General features: G+C 39.7%; 1 protein-coding gene across 1 annotated transcript in view; it reads right to left on the bottom strand.

Moving 5' to 3' along the window:
* Window positions 1-20,895: 20,895 nt before the first annotated feature.
* The window catches only part of EMC2 (ER membrane protein complex subunit 2), a 35,145-nt gene continuing 34,312 nt past the window's right edge, over window positions 20,896-21,728 (bottom strand). The window contains exon 11 of the mRNA XM_071738207.1: window positions 20,896-21,308. Coding sequence (XP_071594308.1) covers window positions 21,222-21,308 — 87 coding nt within the window. The 3' untranslated portion in view covers window positions 20,896-21,221. The remainder of the gene's footprint in view (window positions 21,309-21,728) is intronic.

Below are 21,728 nucleotides of genomic sequence, written 5' to 3'. Positions count from 1 at the left end.
TAGGAAAAGCTCTACCTTAGCAATGTTAGGTGGACTTCAATCCTTTTTTTTTTCTCCTCTTTCCAGCTGTGAAAACTTTGAAAGACGCGGGAAGGTGATTTGTTGGTTAGGTGGTCTGACAGACACATAATGATAACTGCAGGAATAATGATGGAATGGAAGGGAAGGACAGAGGCTAGGAGACCAGTAGGCCACTTGGCTAGTATGAGGAAACAAGTTATCTCAGCTTCATATGGACCTTCACTGAACAGAACTGTGTTAGAATCAGAGAACAATTTTTTGCCTCCCTTCACAAGATGCACACTTACTCATTGCTCTTTCATTACATGAAATGTGCCAGACTGGTTTAGGGCTTTGCACAGCACAGCTCATGTCCATGCAGCTGCACCCTCCTTATCTCTTCTTCAAGAGGGTGTTCTTGTCTCTGTTGGCTCTTGGAAGAGTCTCTTGTCCATCCTCTTCCCCAAAGTATTGGGGATGCCTTTTCCATGGGCATTCTTCCATGGAGAAATGCTGGTTGTCACTGCTGAAAGACCATGCTAGAAAGTGTATTACTACTTATGCCATATGACTAGAAGTTGTAAAGATTAATTTAGTTTGCCAGACTGGTCTTACTTTACTAAAGCCAACCTGAAAGCATCCCTGTTCTTGGGCGTGTGGAGTGGAGGAGGCAGAAGAAAATGCGTGTGTGAGCGCAATTTGCAGCCTGAACAAATCCCAAGCTTATCTAACTGACATAATCTCAAGAAACAACATTATTAAAAGCCTTTTTTAACTGCATTTTTACTACTAGTTGGAAAAAATCTGCAAGGGGCAATTTTCTGCACTAAGCTACAGGCTTGCCTTTCTGTCCACTCAGGCTGTGGGACTGTAACATTTTACCTGTTACATAGCACTTCATACACAGTAATCAATCACCCTACCACAAGGGAGACGAGCAATCCCACTGCCCCATTTTACCAGGAAAATTAGGGCCAGATTTTTTCATGATGCTGTACGAAAAAAGTCACACCTTAAAACTCTCTTGATTGTAAGTATTTATTATGTGCATTACAGCACAGCCTATGCACCCCAAGCTTCAGTGTATGAGGTGCTACTTATAAAACAAGAACAAAAAGACGTTCCTGTGCTCCAGTGAGTTTATTCTGATCTGGCTGCCTGGCAATATCAAAATGTTTTGTTGAATATTAAGACTGAATAAGCAGACAAGGTATGTGGCGTGTACTCAAATATTTTTTAATGAAACTTTCTGACCCAAATGACCCTTGAAAGGTAGAAGCTGTCATTCTGAAAAATGTGTAGGGGCAGGCATCACATTTACGATGCAGAATCGGACACAGTTTCAATGCACTGGCACCAAAAGTAGGAGAGACGTGGGGACAATTTTTTGGCTTAAACCTTCAGGAAAACTGCCTAAACACTGGAAGAAACAAAAAAGTTTACACTTTTTAGAGAAGTTAAACTAACCTATGGTGCTTTAGGATATTTTCTTTTAGAATAAGTATCCTGTCTCACATGGTGCTGAACAGTACATACAGCAGAGAATACCAATTTTGAGAAAGAAAATAAGCCTCATGACACAAATCCTGCTCACTGCACTTAAGTAAACATTCTTCATAGTGAATCCAATAGGGCAACTTATGAAAAGTAGAGAAGAGAATTTGGTCCATTATGTGGTTATCAGATTTAAATTACACCAATAACTGAGATGCATGGGGTATCAGTGACAGGAATACTGGACCCAGAGTGTATGATTACTCAATTACTCCAATGTCTGTTGGATGCTTAAAGGCTAAAACAATTTTGGGTTCCTTCCAGTCAGTGCATATCACTGTCAGCTCTTCAGATAGTTTACCTTTCCCAAGAAGCTTTTGCTTACCTTATCACCTTCCCAGATCTGCTGCTTGCATTCTCCAATTACTGCACTTAACTGCAAGCCACGTTACATATACTTTACACTTCATCTTTATCTGTTCCATTTCGGTGATGTGATATTAGGCAAACATCTTAAACTTACAGCACGGGGCTTTAAGTCACTGACATCTTAGATTTATTTTCCTCAAAGCTTTCAGTTTTAGCAGGAGCTCAAATGGAGCACTAAGAAAGTGGAGCAGGGAGCTGTAGCCACAAATGTGGAGGAAGTTTGGCAAATGAAAGTATTCTTGAAATATAAGGTAAAGGAGCAAAAATCTGCAATACTCTGTAGTTCTGACTCATAAAGAAGACCACAAAATTGGAACTTGAAAAGAAAGCTGAAAGAGAAGAAAACCTGAACAAAAATTAGAAATGTGTAAAGCAAAAGGTTTAATTAAACTAAGTTAAAAGAATTCCATTAGCTGGAATACATCAGCTGGAAATATTTCCTATCACTGCTGTTTTTTCTGTTTTAAAAATCTTAAAGAAGAACAGATATTCGCAGACTTAGAAATATCCATATTCTCCATCAAACAGTTTTATCTGATTTAGGTTTACCCTGCAGTGCCACTATTTGAAATGTAATGAGTCATTCAGGGCAATAACAGCCAACTCGTAGATTGCTCATAAAAGCAATGTAGTTAATACTTAATATCCAAAATCAAACTTGTTTCTTCATTTTAATTTGTCACATGGATCATGAACCAGCTTCTGTGTGCTGACAAAATGAATACATAACCAAGTGGTTGGCTTCTGCTTCAACCAATTACATGTTTTGAGCATCAGTCATCACTTCTTACAAAAGCTCACCAATCTTTTCCTCAGTTTGCTGTTTCTCTGAACATTTTTATGCTCCAAACCTAAAGGCACACTTTTATAATGTAAATAAAAATTTTCATCAAAGGCAAGTCAGAAAAATTTATCAGAGCCAATACATGCAGAAACACATATACCAATAAAGGTAAATAGAAAAGCAGTAATGATTACAAAATAACCTATTCAACTGCTTTCTAATATTTTAGCATTAAAATACAGATGTGATACAATATAAAAATGGACACATTGAAAAGGCTGTCTAAATAAAATAGGGCACTCCACATAACTTCAGAGCATTCCTGATCCTTATGCTTTCAGGGTAAGAGTTCAGGTCCACGAAGCTATTCAAGGAGAGCTAGAAACCTAAATATCTCTTCAGACCCAGACTACAGTCAGAGTTGGGTCTCTGAAAGAGACTTTAAAGGCACCCAATGTTCTGTCTAGAAAACATCTTTGGGTTACTGACATCTTCTGCAAGGAACCAGCTAAGCATTCACTTGACAGCAAGCTAATGCTTGAATTCTGCTGGCTGAAAAACCATGGTTTTATAAGAGGGTACTATCAGCACTACTGGTTACTTAGCAGCTCTGTTAATCATTTTTCTGGAGGTGACCCTATTTCAAATTAAAGACATGAGATTTTAAAATATCGAGTCCAAGTCACACACATGTACCCCACCCATCTGTACATAAAACTAAATCGTGTAAATTCATGGAGTGCCTTGCCCAACAATGCCATATGAACAGAGTCCATTATTCATGATTTAAGAAAAAAGCACGCTCTAGATAGTTACATTAATAATTGATTGGAGCTTTGCAGACCTCAGAGCTAGTAACCCAAAACTGCCTCAAATTAGAAAAAATAGATGTGGTAGTAGTTAACGTTAAGGTGGAATTCTTCTGATTGAACAATTTATCTGGTAGTGTTTCAGATAATTAAACTGAGCTCTGAGTAATATGAAAGGTTATGGTCAGTTTTTATCTTCTAGCACTGCAGAGCTGTTGGGACTTGAAAATTATATGCAGGCAGGTTTGGAATGGGTCCAAGGTAGACCACACCGGGCTAAGTAACATCTGGTGCATAGGGCTTAGGGTTTTTTTAAAGTGTGTCTGGACAACTGTAAAACAGAAATTACATACATCTCTGACTAAAGGCTGTACATAATGTTGGCAGCAAGTTAATTGTATATTATGTGGAAAGGCATTGTTCTGGTCTCAAAGCTGCCTACCACCAGCCTGGAACTTGTGCAAAGACATTCCAGTTACACTGTAAAGCATTTATTTTACATCAAGTGAATGAGAAATTCTCATGCAGGTTCTAAAACCTGCAACTTTGACTGGCATTTTCCCCTCCTCTCTTTCATATTTAAAAAGTTTAAAAAAACCCAAACCAAACAACAACCTCAAAATATTTCTTAGACCACGGTCTGACCCCATGATGTTACTGACACAGTTGTGACACAGATGATTTCAGAAACTGGTACCATGGTACAAAGTGCTGATACCATCAATCTTGTCATTGCTGAATTTAAAGAGTTATATTTTTACACTAAGTTTTCAGATAAGAAAGACTTTTCTGTAAATTACAAGGATACAAGCAACATTTCCCATAAGTTGGCTCCATACCATTCTCCTATGAATCAATAAAATTGCTTTCCTATGGATTAGAAGAAAAGCCAGAGAAAAAGAGGTGGTCTCCCAAGCTCTGCTCTGGGCATGTGCTGTACAGGAAAAGAAGGCAGTGGAGGTTTAAGTTTATCACCATCTCTTTCTGGCCAGTTTCAGTGTAAAAATGCATATTTGAGTATTTTCTAAAAGCAGAAGAGCTCATAAGTGATTATAATCACTCTTGGAAACCGTGGCCAATGCCCTCTTGTATGTCTATCATGGTCCACCTGCTCTTCTTTCCTGTCTCCAAATTTTTGTGGCATTTCCCTGTTGCATACTGGCTAAAATAGAAATGCCCCTGGGGCAGGTCACATATCACCAAACAAATCCACAGAGCACCTTTGCAACCCAGTGCCTCTGGTCTTTATTGCAATGAGACTATGTTGGCAGGAAAGAGCATCTGACCTGGCATAAGGAAAATTCCCTAAAAATATTTCTCCATTTGGAAAGAGGCAGAGGGAAGAAAATAGATGCATCTTAAAAATTAAGCTAATGTATTTGATCATAAATCAGAAATTTTTTTTGAAAAAAAAATCCTAAGTTACTTTTTCATAGTTTCAACAAAAAAACCTACAGTCCTCTTCTGTTGTTTGAAATGGTGTTCCTGGTGAGAGAAAAAAAATATTTCGGCAGAAAAAAAAGTCTCAAAAAGCCCTTACCTTATCTTCTCCAGAAAAAAAAACCCCAAACAACAAACAAAACCACAAACAAAAATAAAACAAAAACCAAAAAACAAAAAAACCCCTCACACCTCAAACCCCTGAACTTCTCTTAAAAAAAAAAGAGTTATTTATTTCATAGAATCATAGAATTGGCTGGGTTGAAAGGGACCTCAGAGATCATCAAGTCCAACCCTTGATCCACTATCACTGCAGTTACCAGACCATGGCACTGAGTCCAGTCTCTTTTTAAATATCTCCAGGGACAGAGAATCCACCACTTCCCTGGGCAGCCCATTCCAATGCTTGATCACCCTCTCAGTAAGGAAATTCTTTCTAATGTCCAACCTAAACCTCCCCCGGCACAACTTGAGACCGTGCCCTCTTGTCTTGCTGAGAGTTGCCTGGGAAAAGAGACCAACCCCCACCTGGCTCCAACCTCCTTTCAGGGAGTTGTAGAGAGTGATGAGGTCTCCCCTGAGCCTCCTCTTCTCCAGGCTGAACAGCCCCAGCTCCCTCAGCCTCTCCTCATAGGATCTGTGCTCAAGTCCCTTCACCAGCCTGGTTGCCCTCCTTTGGACCTGCTCCAGCACCTCAAGCTCCTTCCTGAACTGAGGGGCCCAGAACTGGACGCAGTACTCGAGGTGTGGCCTCAACAGCGCTGAGTACTTGGGTCACTCCAGATGTGTGTGTGGTTATGTCACTCCTCAAGGAGATTCAGTGGTTCCTAACAGTTACTACAAGCAGCAGGCAGTGGTAAGGGACGGCCCAGATTTCAGCTTTCCAAGACAGCTTCCACCTTGCAGCTACATGTACTGAAACTTCAGAGCATATGACTGAGCAGTATGTTCTCAGTTTCTTAATTAAAATGTTTATTATTCAAATTAAAATAAAATTGTCTTGTCTGTACCAAGACAGAATAGAGCACCAGGAAAACCATCAATGTCAGAAAAGCATCATCATTCTCTGACAGAGGAGCTCACCTTCCACAGAATTTCTGTGTTTTAGTGATTTCCAGCACAGCTCACACTGAGGGCTCTGCCTCTTCATTTAGAGAGAGAGGGAAAAGAAAGTAGGAGAGTTTCTGCTTAACAAGAAACACCATGAGAAGGATTAATTTTCATTTTAATGAGGGTCATAGCTGATCTAAATGCATATCTGGGACAGTAACAATAATTTTTTTTGTTATATATATAAAAAATAAAAATATCTGAAATAGTAACAAGCTTTTCTTGGGTTTTTTGGTGTGGTTTTTTTGGTGTGTGTGTTTTTTTTAAATCCTATGAAATGTAAAACATTATCTCTTACTCACCACCTGAGAGGCCCACCGGCTGCTTCCCAAAGCAAACCTCTCCCAGTTACTGGTTTGGGTGCCCAGCCAAGTTCCAGTTGTGGTAATTACACTCAATCAATACCTCAGTTAAGACTGGAACACATATGTGCTATGTGCCAAGCCATTCATCCTTGAGACTACCAAGAGCTGAATCTTTATTCTTCTGCTTTGCATGGAATACACTACATTTTTTTCCCAAAGGAATGGCTGCACACTCTCTCCTGCTGCATCTGCTCTCCCAGGAAGGCAAACACTGGGCTGGGCCAGTGGCACCTGCAGGGCAGCAGTCCATGTGCAGTCCATGGCTGCTCCTAGCTGGATGGAAGCCACTTTATGAAGGTTTGTGACCTGTTGCTTTCACAAGGAGTTGTGCTGTAAAACTCCCAGAGACACCCCAGGACAAAGCACCTGCAAAACACACTTACTACACAATTGCTTTTTTTCATTTAACAGCATCTGAAACCATTAAGTCAGCAAATAATAGTGTTCCTGAATGTGGAAAAAAATAAGCCAAACCATTTTCCTTCCAAAGTCTGAAACATAATTCCTAGGCTGTGAACAATCGCCAGTTTTTAGCCCGCAATTACATTTTTGTTGGTTTTAAATCTAAATCTAGTGCAAACTGCGACTGAGATTTTACAGCATATCAACTCCATGTTTAAACCTCAGTCACAAATTCCAATACAGCAGATTTCTTACCAAATGGTCTTTTAACAGCAATGCCTTATATTTAAAATGGCTTAAAGAGGTTTAAGGAACTCACTCATTGCAAAGGTAAAGCAAGAGGAACTTACAATGCAGGAACTAGAGATAGCATGATTTTCTCTTCAGAGAAAAAGATTGCCTATGGAAATATGTCTTGCCCAGCAAAAATTTTCAAGTGGCCAAGGGTCACTTGAAAAATGTCACTATCAAGAAATAAGACTTGTATAGTTCCATCAGATGCTGACATGACAGCCAAGCAGCACTACCTTACACCTGCCATCTCTCTCAGAGATGAAAAAAATGCAGAGGTGAAGGACTGAAAAGCTGAAAGGCTGAGCACACAAAACCTTCTGTGCAGCAGTGTCACTGCAGGCTGTCTCTTCAAAACCCTGACCCAGTGGCTTGGATCAATGGCCTGGCTTCATGAGATGGTTGCAGACATTTTACTGTAGGAGACATTAAGACCACAGCCATGCAGCACTGTGCAGCAACATGCTGAGGCATGGATTATTTGCTATTATGCTCTTGCTTAAACACCTTGCACTTCTGCTGGATACTTGAAATTCAGACTCAGAACAAAATCTTCCCTAAACGGAGACATCTCCATCCACTGTAACTCAGAGCTGCTTTCCTGCCTCTTTCTGTGGTGCCAGTGCTGGAAGGTACTTTCCTCCAAGCCTCCCCTGCAGTGGGATCTTTCCTGGGAGGAAATCCATCCCTCATTTCCATGGTGTATATGGGGAGCTCAAAAGAAGGCCATGTTTTCAAACTATACCAGCTATTTAACTACTTTTTCACTTTTACTTGGAAAATTCTATTACTTGCAAAGTCTTTCAGCTTTTCTTCTCAATCTGAAAATATTCTTCCTGATTTGAAATACAGGGAGCATGGAGGAGGTCCAGCTGCAACCTGAAATTTAGATCAGCTTCTAAGAAACACCACAGCCAGGAGGTGGCTTCTCACTGATCTTTAGTTCAATAAAAGGTTGATCCGTTTTCATAAGGCTCACATATGAAGGTTAAGAAAAAGGCAAACAAAGTTTCTATAACAAATCGTGGAAGGAGTAAAAATAATGACATAAAACGACATCCCAGAACAACCTGTAATGAGATTCATTCAGGGGCTGTAAGCTGCAGCTATGGGCTACTATAGGCAAAAATGCAAAGTCTGTTTCTACAGAACTACATCCATGTTCCAAACCCACTCAAAACCAGAACTTGCCTCACATGCATGCTGGGTGGACAGAAGAAAGCCCTCCCTCAGAAACAACTTCTCTTTTTTGTGACTGGATGTCAGGAGGACAACCCAGGCTCTCAGCGGTGTGGGTCAGGACACAGACCTGTGTGTACCCCCCACTCATGGACACAGCACTGCAGACTGAGTCACTCTATGCTCCCAGGATCTATTCATTTGCTGCCCGTGGTTAGGTGGTTTTTAGATCATGTCTCTAACTAGCTTGCCTGCATAAAAGGTTTCCATGTCTTGGTCTCCTTCCAAGCAACATTCCTGACAGTGCTTCACAACCCAGGTGTGTCCTTGCTCTGCCTGGCCACACCTTGGCTCCTCACACCATCAAACAGAGAAGGCCAAACCCATCTCTCCTGGCTGCTCACCTGGCCAGAGCAGTGCATCACTACAAATTTTACCATTCCCCAAAAAAAGGATTATAACTTTCACCTGGAAAAATTTACACTCACGTGTAACAACTCATCGTAGCTGAACCACAGCTACTGCTCCAGTACATGCCTCCAGCCACACTATACAATCAACCAAAACCTGTTTCAGGTCAGCATAAACTAAACTGAGATCCATGCAGTAGCTTACTCAAAGTAATTACAGAAGATTAGGTTTAATTTCCCATACAGGTTACTGCGGTGAGCACTCAGCACCACCACAGCAGCCTCCATCCATGAACAAAGCACTGCTGTTTCTTTCCCAGTTTAGTTCTCCACGTGCACAGCTGTGCTTGGTGCTTTCTTTGGCTAACCTGGCTGCTACATGAACAATTTGACCAGATTACCAGGGTAATTAATGTCCTAGCTTCACCTCTCTCAACATCCACACATATAGTTGTTAATAACTGCATTTACATAGAAGCAATGAGAACCAGCAACATCTCTGAATGACTTCTGCAGAAAGACTCTCTCCTTAGACCTGAAGCCCTATTTTGTTCCTGCTAAAGCAATATTCCTAATTAAAAAAGCATAGAATACAAGGAGGAAGGTAATATAGCACCACAAATAAAGCACTGTACAAGTTTATGACTGCAGCCATAACTGTGCAACCCTGACAAACAGGTGAGGACTCTTAGCCCATTCTTAGCCTAAGATGTGTTAGGCCTTTCACTACACTCCCACTGAACCCTTCCACTACCACTGAATCCTCTGAGATAGCACAAGCAGACACAGAGAAACCTCTCCAGCCCAGCATGCAGTGGAAGGGCCACCCCACATTCCACATACTCCTCCAGGGCCCATTCCTCTGGTATTCAGGAGCATCCTGGGTCTCTGAGCTTCAGGAGTGCATGTGGAGTTTGTGCCCCAGACAAAAAAAATTCTGTAGAGTGTGGCTCTGGGGAGGGCTCTCTCCAAAGGAACAGACACAGCCAGTTTGGATGTACTACACGTCACCCAGTAGATGGTTTATCAGGACTTAAAGCTCACTATACCCCATAAACATGTCCTTTCAAAGGGCCACTCATAAACTGGAAACAACACATCCTGCAAAGGGGAAAGTGTGGCCTACACTTAACTTATTTATTCCTATCTAACATATTACAGACGTCCTGATTTTTACAGCATTACATGTTTTGAACCTTTTCAGTGAAGTGGAGGTTTCTCATTTCAGCCTAACTGCTGTTAATCTGTTCCAAATGTTAACATTGCAAATCAGGTCTGGTTACCATCTCTGCCCCAAGTCGATAATAGGAACGGAGCTGATCAGCATCTGGTTTAGTTCAGAGCACAACTTGCTGCCTAATACTGCAGAATTTGGGCTGGAAGTTGGTTGCATTTCATGAACACCACAGAAAAAATTAAACTAACAACACTCCCATACAGTCATGTGTCATTATTTATTGCTCTATAGGCTTGCTAAAGATAGAATATCACATTACTAATTTTGGCAAATTCCAGCACACATAAACAGGCCAAAACCTCTTAACATAAATTATACTAGAGCTGCCTAATGATAATTAAAAAAATTCAGTCGCTTACTTTACAGACTTGCGATGGAAAAATAGTTTAAAAATAAGAGAAAACTTAAAATCAGTTTCTTATTTTGTCTTGCACTTTAAACACGAGAATTGTTATGTGTCTGATTCATTGCAAAGTACTTTGCAAAGTTTGCAATGCAACACTTTAAAGATATAGAAAACTATGGTTATGAATGAAAATGGTCTAAAATAGATTTATAAAATTCAAAATAACATTTTAAAGGAATGTAATAATTGGCCTCACGTTTAATAATTGATTCACATTTAGATCAAAATAAAATAAAACCTCCTGCTGACTTAAATCAGAGCTCAAACCAACTCTCAGTATACATAATAATCTATCTCAGGATTAGCTGTGGTGTTTCTAACATTCAGAAACATTTCTCAATTTTTCCATCAAGCACTTTTTGCACTTCGTTCTGAATTCCCTTACCGTGTTGTCTATCATTTTGCAGTTGTTGATATAAAAATTCTGCATGCATATTACTGAACTACATTTCTTAATCTAAATGGCAGATTATCCTCTAAGAGTACAATGAAGACGACAGGATGAAAATCTATAGAAAAGGATGAAAACCTATAGAAAATAAACCATGAAACTTGTATTAAAGTTCAGTTTGAGCAAAACCAATAACAATGACCTTATATATTAAAAGACCATTTTTTAAACTGAACACAGAGAATGCTTAAAACACCTAGAGCCTGTACAAAATGTACATGGATTCTGCCAAATTTACCTTACTATTTCCTGTCACCTGAGGCACTGGCTGGTGTGGCCCACATGACGTTATTTTCTTGTCACCTATAAGAAATGTCTGGACACAGAAATTACTTATTTCCTCAGACAGATGTAGCTGGTTGATCAGCCTAACAGTAGTATAATATTTATGAAGTTAATCAGGATAAAACTGATAAGTGCTGTATTAATTTTATGGTGACACCTATGAGCAGTAATTCTGGGGTCATTGCAGATTCCATTGATTTTATTTTACATTTCAGAAATCTGAAGCAGAAAAAGCCTAAATTACTGAATTGTATCATGTTGCACAACCAAATTAATAATAACACTGACAATGTGGCAAGCTGCTTCATGCTAGTCACAAAATTATACCATTGTCCACATTTCAGCAAGGTTTCTCTCATCATAGCAGACTGACTAACTCCCTTTCCACTCCACAAGGGGAAAACTGACCAATCAAAGATAGTTTCCAGCAAACTTACCTATTTTATGTGTACATATTTCATCAGAGAGGTCTTAACCTACTTAAGGGGGAAAAAAAGTAATATCCTGACGTGGGAGTTAAGACACGTTACTAATAACAAAGATCAGCATAAAAAGGAAAACTCAACCCAGCTAGAATGACACACAAAATCCAAGATCCACCAGCCTTAAGAAGGCAAGAAAAATAAACAAATGTTTTATGATCTGTCATTGCTGAAATAGTGTGCATCTTTCTTACCAGCACAAGCTACATGCATTTGCCTTCTGACCCAAAGACCATTGCTAGCAGCAAGGTGCTAAGTTAACTGATGGGAAAGAAGTGGAGATGCTCCACATGCCTCGAAGACAATTCAGTTTATTCAAGCTCAGTTCTCACTTCAGTATTCTGCTGACATATGAAGTTCTCCATGAATGAAAGGCAAAGTGTCTAAGCAATGTTTCTGCTCCTTTCAATTTGGCAAGACAAGGAAGGCAAACTTGGCTGTCCCATGCTCCAGCTCCCACTGACTCTCACAGAAGCAAGGAGACCTCTCCTCTCCGCTTTCTCTTCCTTTACAGTCCTTAGAAATAATTTTTCATATATTGTTTATACATCACAGAACTTAAATCACCAGAAACACCAAAATAATGCAAGATATTTTATCTATATTCCTACTCAAAAATAAGCCTTTGCCAAGCTGAAGTATTTCCTGGCTTCTCTCTTTTATCATGGCCATTGCCTGAGCTGCAGCCTGCCCCTGCAAATATCCATACATGCAGCAACTTTTTTGGGTGAGCATTAGTGGATAAAGCTGGGAACCAGGCCCTGTAGAGACAGCAGGGATTTCAGAAGTCTCTTCACTTGAGGAGCCTGGGCTGTATTTGATCCCTGTAGGTAGCTCAGGCTGTACTTACTGCCTTCTCTCAGATTTTCACCTAGGGCTCTCTCCTTCACTTGCTCTTAAGGACAGCCCCAGTTTTACACCAGCTCCTTCTGACCAGCCACCACTCCCTCCTGCCTCCACTTTGGCTACACTGTGAACAAAGAAGGGATGCTTTCCCTCATGCCTCATCCCAGCCACAGCTCAGGCAATATTTCTTTCTCCAGGGAGGAGAAGGCAGCCAGGACAAGCAGCTGGGTGCTGCTCTTCCAGTGAGTTTGAAAGGAGAAGGGGGAAGGCTTTAGGGAACCCAGATGTCCAAATCCACCCACAAATCCTGACCCTTCCCTTCCTAGATCCTGTTGGAATAGAAAGATGTGCACAGGGAAGGCAGTCAGGCTGCTCAGAGTAAAAACAGCCCACCTTCACCTTTTCAGACACAGGCAAAGCTCCCTAAAATTGCCTCTTCTGTGCAGCTGACTGTGCTACCTGCACTCCTGAGCTGCCTTGAAGCTCTGAGAAACTATTTGCCTCCATACCACACAAAGTGCATTACCAAACAAAAAAAGCAAGCACTGAGATTTGTGTTTTCCTTTCCCTGTAATGTTTCAGATTTGTTCTCTGAAAAACTGCAAGATTATTTTAATTCTCTGAGACACTGCATATTAAATAAATGGTTAACTCCATGTCCTGGATGTGACAGATCACAATTAATAGTGTAGTCATTAGGACCCTTATAAAAGCCAGGTGCTATCACAGAAAAGCATTTGTTTCACTGGAGCTTTCTGAAGGTTGGGTATATTTGAGAGAATTTTAGTGAAAGAGAAACCCAACCTATCAAAGCTAAGTGGCTAATCTCTCTGATTGAGTTCTTCCATTTTTCCAACTGTTCATGGGCCAGAGGCTGACACAACCACATGATGATTTGGTCACTTGCTGGGAACACGAGGGCATCAAGCTCAAAGTCTCTCTCTTAATCAGGTAAACAACATAAAACTCCATCTCCTACAACCCAGGAAAATGACTCAGTCATTAGGTTACTGATGATCCAATGTGCATTCAACCTTGGGGATATGGCTCTTTCAGCAGTGAAAAGGTTTCTGTTTCTTTCTAATATGGTTCAAAATCGAAGTCAAACCTCAATTTTATTGTAAAACATACCCATGCATTCTGGCCAGTGCTCATTCATATCACTTCCCATTGAAACTGTCTTCTTCATTCAGGGCATCTGAAAGAAGAGTATCTGCTCCTCTCCCTCCACCCCTGCCACCAGGGTGCCACTGAATCGTTGGTTCCACAACTTTTTTCAAGTCACTGAGAGCTGTCAGGTATCTTCCTGACTGCTCCTTCAATTCCTCTGTCCCATTTAGCTGAAGTGATCAGAAACAAGCTGGCACACACAATATCTGGCAGCCTTCTGGTGTTTGTTGTTCACTGCCAAAGAACATGTCTGCAGTTCTCACCCACAACTGAAGAGGAAAGAGGACAGAACAAGAGAAAAGCCACCACCCTGGTGTGACAAACGTCATCATCCCTCAGTTCTCATGTGTCTCATGGTTGGCCAGAGCACATGGACAGAAACCTGCCCTAAAGAAACACTGCAAAAGATGCAGCTGGTGGGAGGTTACAGGCAAGAGGCTGCAGGAATGGACGTGAAGATATGAAGAAAAAAGACCACGTGGCTCCAGAGCTCAGCAAAACACAGGCTTTCTTAAATCTCTATTTGAAGAAGACATTTTACCTCATTAACTTCTACAGTTTTTGGTCTCTGCAACCTTTCTTGCACTGATTTGATTTAAAATGTTCTTACTGTATGAGTCAGCAGACACTTTTGTTGCTTTCTTCCTATGATTTTATACACAGACCACCTATGAAAAGGCACCTTTCAATTGCTTACAAATACACAGCCAGGGTGATTTTGACAGCCATCTATTCTGCTTCCACTTAGGAGTCTGGCAAATGGAGAACATAAAATAAAAGAAAAAAAGTTGATTTCTAAATTTAAGAATCAAATCCACGTCTAAGCACTTAAGCACTTATATATGTGCTCTGATTTAAGAAAAAAAAAAAACATTGGAATAAAAAAAAGTGCCAGCAAGGCCAAATGGGAACCAATGACTTGAAGAATTCCATTCCTTATTTTGTTGCCTGAAGAGAAATCCAGGAATAGGGCCCAGGAGCTCATTTTAAGAAAAATATTTGTATGTACACTGGCTAGGGCTGGAGGGAATAAATCAGATCATTGATCCCCTCTGAACTGGAAAATCACTGGAATTTTAAAAAAAGCACTATTCCTATTATAAAAGCATTCAGAAGATTGAATATGACATTTGGGCACTGAAAGGACACAAGAAAGGTTGTTCTCACCCTGAAGAGAGGTGTTAGAGCATGGTAACATGCCCTCTCACCTTGGCACAGAAGGCCCAGGTGCTCTCAATTGCATTAAGATCCTGCCTCTTGATCTGACCTCAGACACCCACTGGGCTCCTACCAGACTCCTACCCATAGACACCACAACACCAGCCAACCTAAATGAACTTTCTTTGCAGAGGGTTTTTTTCTTCAGCAAGCTTTACATAAAAAAAAAAAAAAAAAAAAAAAAAAAAAAAAATCTCTTGCTATGCTGCTTCATCCAATTCCCTTCCAAAGTGATGGTATCGCTATTGATTTGTTCTCAAAAATTTGCTCCCAAATGGCTGCATCTACACCTCTGCTTTACTGAGAAGATGATTTCAATGTGGAAAAGCCTTTATGTTCCTTGAAACTACTTGGATAATAGGTGTAGCTGTTTCTCTCATATGGCTAATCAGGCTCAAAGTTACCTGAATACTGGAGCTTCCCAGGACGAGTAAATGATCTGTATTAGCAAAGGCTTCTTTCTTGGTCTGGGGAGTGCCTACACATAACTAAATCAAAGTTTACTTAAAAGCTTGTTAGAGCTTTTGGCTCCACTGAGACATCACATTTCTGGGAAGTTTTGATCAAAAAGCTTGGCATTACTACAATTACAATATTGTTATAAGTCATTAAATGGTATTGATACATTTAAAACAAAAATGCTGTTTTCATTTTATATGCAATTTATCTCAACTGCGGTTCACAAGACCGAGCTGCTTATATTTTTTTGTGAATTTTCTTCCCCTCTGAATTTTTCAAATGCATTTCTAATCTACAATAAAGCCTTCGAATAATGCCCAAGCATCTCATATAATAACCATTAAAAAAAATAAAGGAAAAAAAGCAAAGGAATAATCTTGATTACAGAATTAAAAGGATGCAGCAGCTATTGACTTTTAGTAGATGTAGTAATAATTTCACGTGGTGTTCACTCCCAATTCCACATTAAGCAGAACAAACTAAAGCAGCTGTCCAGGGAGATACTGCCTTACTGGGTAATTTTCTTATGCTGCTGCCCCTATCCTGATCTATCCACATTTACAAGATTTCCAAAGTCTAAACTGAAACAAATACTCTCAGATGGCCAATCACAGCTTTGAGTGTCTTATCTGTGTTTAATGGAATAAAAAACACAAACCAACTTGTCAGACACACCACTGTGTCAAGCTCAATTACCTAAATAAACAGAAGTAATGGTTAATTTTACTTGCTGCTTACTTTTTTGAAACTGTTTCAGTGTTGATTTCTGCAGTCTCTTCCCTAGAGGATTACATCTGCCTCGTTTAAAGTTTCACCTCCCAACACCACTTCCAAAACCTAAAAACTTGTTACAGAAAAACTGTATACATTTGGGAGAAGAACCTTCATTTTTTCCTGGAAAATTAGTCTTGATTCTAAAAGAAATCTTATGTGAGCAAGCCCCATCTATGAGACAAGTAGTGCTCCCATTGCTGATGTAAATAGGTCATGACCTGCCAAGATGGAAGCCCATCAGGAAGGTTTCCCAAGCAGTGGTCACTCTAAATGTGCCTTTCTCCACTGCTAGCCCTGAGGCAGATGCCCATGTGCTAGGTAAACAACATAAGGAACCTTCCCATCAACAAGGTCACATTGAAAGCAGTTAAAATATACAGGGATGAGAAGAAAATAATGTTTACACTACCATTGTGGGGGCTTTTTTAAACAGTCTTACACATCTCATTTTTACACAGCGCAAAATACAGCATATTTTGTCATCCTCTTCAGGGAAGAGAACTACCAGACCTACACTGATTCAGGCAAGCTGAAAAGGTGGCTCTTCCTCCCTCCAGACATCCTTTGACCTTGGAGAAAGGGCCTCCCATCTGGAAGTGTTTTCCCTAAGTTATTCACTCCATGCTCTTTCCCACACACACACAAAATCCCCACCGCCCAGTGACTATGAGAATTAAACTGCAGTCACCATGACACCAGGAATAATAGGGTTTTCTATACGTTTGCATATTGTTCAGCATGGATAAAGTCCACCCTCTTACATTCTTTGTCAAGCACCCACAACCCAGCTAAGCTAAGTGCAGCTGTTCAACAGGACAGGTCTGTTGCCTGATGCCCTTTCAGTCTAAAGCAGAGGCTTGTACTTTTGGGTGTGCACTGCTAATTAAGGATGTACAAAGCCTTCACAGATCCAGGAACAATCCAGCAAGGGATCCACTTGTATCCTCACCTCCATGCCTGGCACCAGTGGAACTCTCGGGGTACCACAAAGGCTCACACCCTCTGCAAGATTCCTCCTGTGTGTAGCCAAGGGTAGAAAATTAAAACTGAGAAAACATTTGTAGTAGGGGCAGAAACGTCCAGGCAGATTCATGTTGATGTGAAGCCAAGTCGTGGATACTCCTGTCCTGTGCTGGGTCTCTCAGCACAGGTATCTGAGCACTGGCTTGGCAGGCTCTGGGCTGTGCTGGTCCCATTTTCATTGCAGTGGTGCCTGCACCCCAGGACCCCTCAGCAATGAGACCCCAGGTGGAGATGAATGGTGTTTGCTCTGCAAGATGCCACAGGGAATCTTGTTATAAGGGCGTAAGGGCTGAACAAGCCTTTGCACTACTCTCCATCCTTTCTTCCTTCTGGAGAGACAAAGGATTGTGCTGCTTTATACAGGGTCACAGAACAAAATGCATTTAAGTAGGAGAAAGGTGCACAGATAAAGGTTTTCAATTTCACATCCAGTTGCTGAAAAACAACTTTCTCTAACAGGTTTGGGGTAGTGGTTGATTTTTTTGGTTGGTTTGGATTTTTTGGGCTTTTTTTTGGCTCAGTTTTTAAGAGGCAAGTAAATTAATGAGCATTTATTTCTGAAAACTGGTCTCTGGATTGAGTCCAACTTCGAGCTGGTGACTGTCAAAAGGATACAGATCCCTAAGGGTGCAGTGTCAGTCCAGGTAAGACTAAGGACTAAGAAGTACTTTGCCCTTCATGTACACTTAAATATCTGTAGTCGTTCAAAAGTTAGTTCTAAAATTCCATTCAAATACTGAGTTAAAAAGAAATGTTTTGAGACATATTAAGCTGTACTAGTTATCTAGACACAACCACACTCAAGAACTGTTCTAATGCTCCTCCACTCCAGTACCAACTTGAGTGAGGGTGGGAGAACTGTTCTCTGCCTGCATACCAGGGGACGTGCACACTGCATGGTGCTGTTTCACTGGAATGTATGGTTCAGACTTTAATGGGGTGTTGGTTTTACAGCTGAATATATGGAAGCTCTCGAGTTACACGAATTATTATTGCAAACCTGACTGCAGCTACAGTTAGTGTTCCTGGAAGATGAGGGTGCAAGTAACAAGAAGCTAACAAATTCATGCCAGTAAGTCAAGTTTAATTTGCTTTCCTTTTCCCCTCCCTTCTGAAGCTGGCTGAAACACAAGTTCCACTGTAAATGCAGCGCCCAGCAAACATGGATGCCATCACAAATACACTGCTGCCAGGAGGAAGTCCTCCGTTGACTAATAACAGAGTTTCCAATAGCAACTGCAAGATATTCTGGGCACTGAACTGAAGAGATTTAGGGATATATTCTAAACAAGATGTACTTTTTGCAGCTACAGAATAGGAATTTTATAACGTTTGGACAGAAGTTTTTTAGGAAGTCACCAGTGACTTGTATTAGAAAGGCAGAATCGGATGTTTTCCTGGCTCTTCAATGACCTTTACTTCATCAGGTAACACAAAGCTCTCCTTATCAAACCTGTTATCAAAGCACAGCTGACCAAAGGAGACAATTCATCCCTACACAGCCTGGCACTGCACAGGTCTCAAGTTCTATCTGTCAACTGAAACAATATGAAAACATAGCTTTTTATTTTGAAAAGAGGAGACTGCACACTTTATAATAATTTTGTGTATCACTTGTGACTGTCAGAGCACAATACAGAACATAATGAAGTTCATTCAGGAACTAAGTAACCCACTATTTGAAAACCATGGTTTAATGCAAGACAATATCAGTGACATGTAACAAAATCATTTACCAGAACTGGAAAACTACTTTGATAAAGATCACATTATATCACAGCTTCTCTTCTGTAACCTTTGCTTGCCGAGCATGCAAGGCATTTCACACAGCTACTTCCCCTGCAGACATCAGATTTTTTTTTTCTTTCATTTTAATACAGAAAAAATCCTGAGTTTCCATTCCTGCAACTGAATAGTTTACCAAGGACTGTCCTTGCATTTTCACTAGCAGTAATTTATTTTATCAAGTACATATGGATTTGTTGGATATATTTGCTAATATATAAGTTTGTAAGCTCTACTATTAGGCCAAAATCCAAGCACAAATCAGAGTGCTTAACTAGAAATTTCAAAAAGATAAAAAGCAGTAGTGAAAACTAGAAGGTTCTAAGCAACCAAATGAGATTTATCATCAAATCACTTAAACAAGAAACAGAACAAACTTCCTTACAGAGAAACTGATACACTCTAAGCCCAAGTCTGCCACAGTTATGTTAAAAGTTGCCTCTGAATTAATTATATAGGACACTTTCCAGCAGCCTGCTGCACAAGAATACTGCACTATTGGTTTTCAATACCTAGGAGGTAAAATGTTTTGCACTGCTAAGTGATTTTAGTCTATAGTCCAGCTTCCCACTATTTTTAATTTAAGAATGCAACTAAGTTATTTGAGATGTAGGTGAAATATTAAAAAAAAAAAAAAAGACTAATAAGGGTTTAAAACTCTAGATGGCACACTCATACAGTAGAAGACTATAAATCTGAAATATAGGTTCCCCTATGAGATTTTCTTGGGGGATTTTACACCTGAACATACATTTCTATCTGCAAATACTGTTCCAAGACCAGTTTGTCACTTACTATTATAAAAGGACCTGTCCTATTCTCCCCAGTTAGAATTAGATGATCTGTCAGTATTTACAGTTTTCTATTTCAACAGGACTGAATTAAGCTAATTTAAGACTCCACATTCTCATGGCACAGCACCCATCCTCTCACACTATTATATTTCAACCTACTTCATGAATAATGGGAATGACATTTTACATGTTTCTTAAAGGCTGAATTTCATGCAGCAATCAGTTCAGTGATAAAGTTTTCAAGGTTTGAACTCACAGTTTCTGTTGCTGCTTTGTTTTCCAGCACGAGCTCAGATCTCTTTTATTACATCAGGTTCAGGGTCATAAAAAAGGACATTTTAATACACAGTCTTTAACCTTTCCATCTAGATAGAGTAGGCAGTATAAAATGAGAAACTCATATCAGCTTGGATGGTGGCAATAGTAATGAAAATGACACCACAGTATTTTTATTACAAGCTGTAAAGGAAGTGATAGCTGTTCAACTGAATTGCCACAGGACACACCTTACAACATTCAGAATGATCAGAATGATTAGAAGTGCAAAACTAATGAAATAAGGCATTTGACTAATTATCCGAATAACAAGTGCCTAAAGACAATACAGATTAACAGTGTATTAGCTGCTTCATGCTCATGATGTTAAAACACTTCTACCCTCCAGTAAGTACAAGGCAGTTGAAGGAGCTCTCTCATCTGTACAGTCCTGTAACTCTTGGTTACTCTGGAGAAGCCAGTACCCCATAACTTACACCACAGTGAAGGGCTATGCATTCTGTAGGTACTAAATTAGTAGAGACCAGAGGCAGCCCTGCATTCAGGTGGTTTTTTAATTCATGAACTGTAATATATGGACCACAGAGGACAAACAGAAGGAATAAAAAAGTGCACACAAATATACTGATGGGAGAACTACTGACTGGACATGGAAGCTTTTGCCACAAAGCCACAGAGAAGAATGTCTCTGGCCTTAAGCCAGGACAAGAGCTCCTCTGAAGCAAACTACACAAGTTTTCACAATTTCTACAGTACTGGATATCAACTCATTAAAAAAAATTATGACAATCGAATTTTTCTCCAAGAAAGTTCATTCATCATCACTCCTCTTATGGTAAATATTTACCAGAAAATGTACATCTGTAGCATGATTCTGCTCTTAATTATGCAAATAAGATAAAAATTTCTAAAGTACGTTAATTGCTTATGTATATAAATTCATCATTTCCATTTGCAAGTCAAATAAATCACTGACTTTTTAAAAAATAATTTAACAAGTTTATTTCTACAAATTATGGCTTAAAAGCAGCTACTGTAGATACAAAAATCCAAAGAGTCTGGTGTGCAGCATGTAAGTTCTTTATGTTGTCTTCATGGATAAGTTACTTCAGTTGGTATTCATCACATTTCTTGTACAAGCAATAAATAAGAATTTTTTTTTTTTCATAAAACATTATTTTAGACAGTGTGATAATTAGTACAAAATTATCTTTTAACAACACTAGATTAACATAGCCCATAGGCCATTCCTTACAGGTTGATCATGGGTTTTAAAGTTTCATATTGAATCTCTCCCCCAACCTAAGACTGAGTTATCTGCAGGGTCTCCAACATGTCTTCCACTGCCTTCAAAGAGTATTTAGTTTCTTTCTTACTGCGACCTGCAAACTAAAAAACAACAAAAAAAGATCATAATTTATCACATATCAGAAATTCTGTGCATAGATCCTCTCCATATACCAGTCCTAAACACAAAATACCAACAATTATTCTAATTCTTATGAACCCAAAAGCATGGCCTCTTCATTGTTTCACTAAAATTTTGCATTTTTACTAGAATAAAAACTACATCAGCCTAATAATGACCTGGTATTTGATTATAACTATTACAACAGGAATTTCAGAAAGCATTTGAAATAAAGTCCGTTGTTATAACAAAGAAAGATACAGTTTTATAAGTATTGCTTATGGCTTTAGATTCCCTGAGACACATGGAGCCAAGTTTGGGAAAGGCAGGAGTAGAAGGGTATGACATATTCACCACCCCAGACTGACCTCAGCAAGGTTTTTCTAACTGTATTGATGATT

Source organism: Heliangelus exortis, chromosome 2, assembly GCF_036169615.1.
Source record: "Heliangelus exortis chromosome 2, bHelExo1.hap1, whole genome shotgun sequence".
Classification (NCBI taxonomy): domain Eukaryota; kingdom Metazoa; phylum Chordata; class Aves; order Apodiformes; family Trochilidae; genus Heliangelus; species Heliangelus exortis.
Note: the sequence above shows the minus strand (reverse complement) of the source record. Positions and strands in the feature narration are given on the sequence as shown.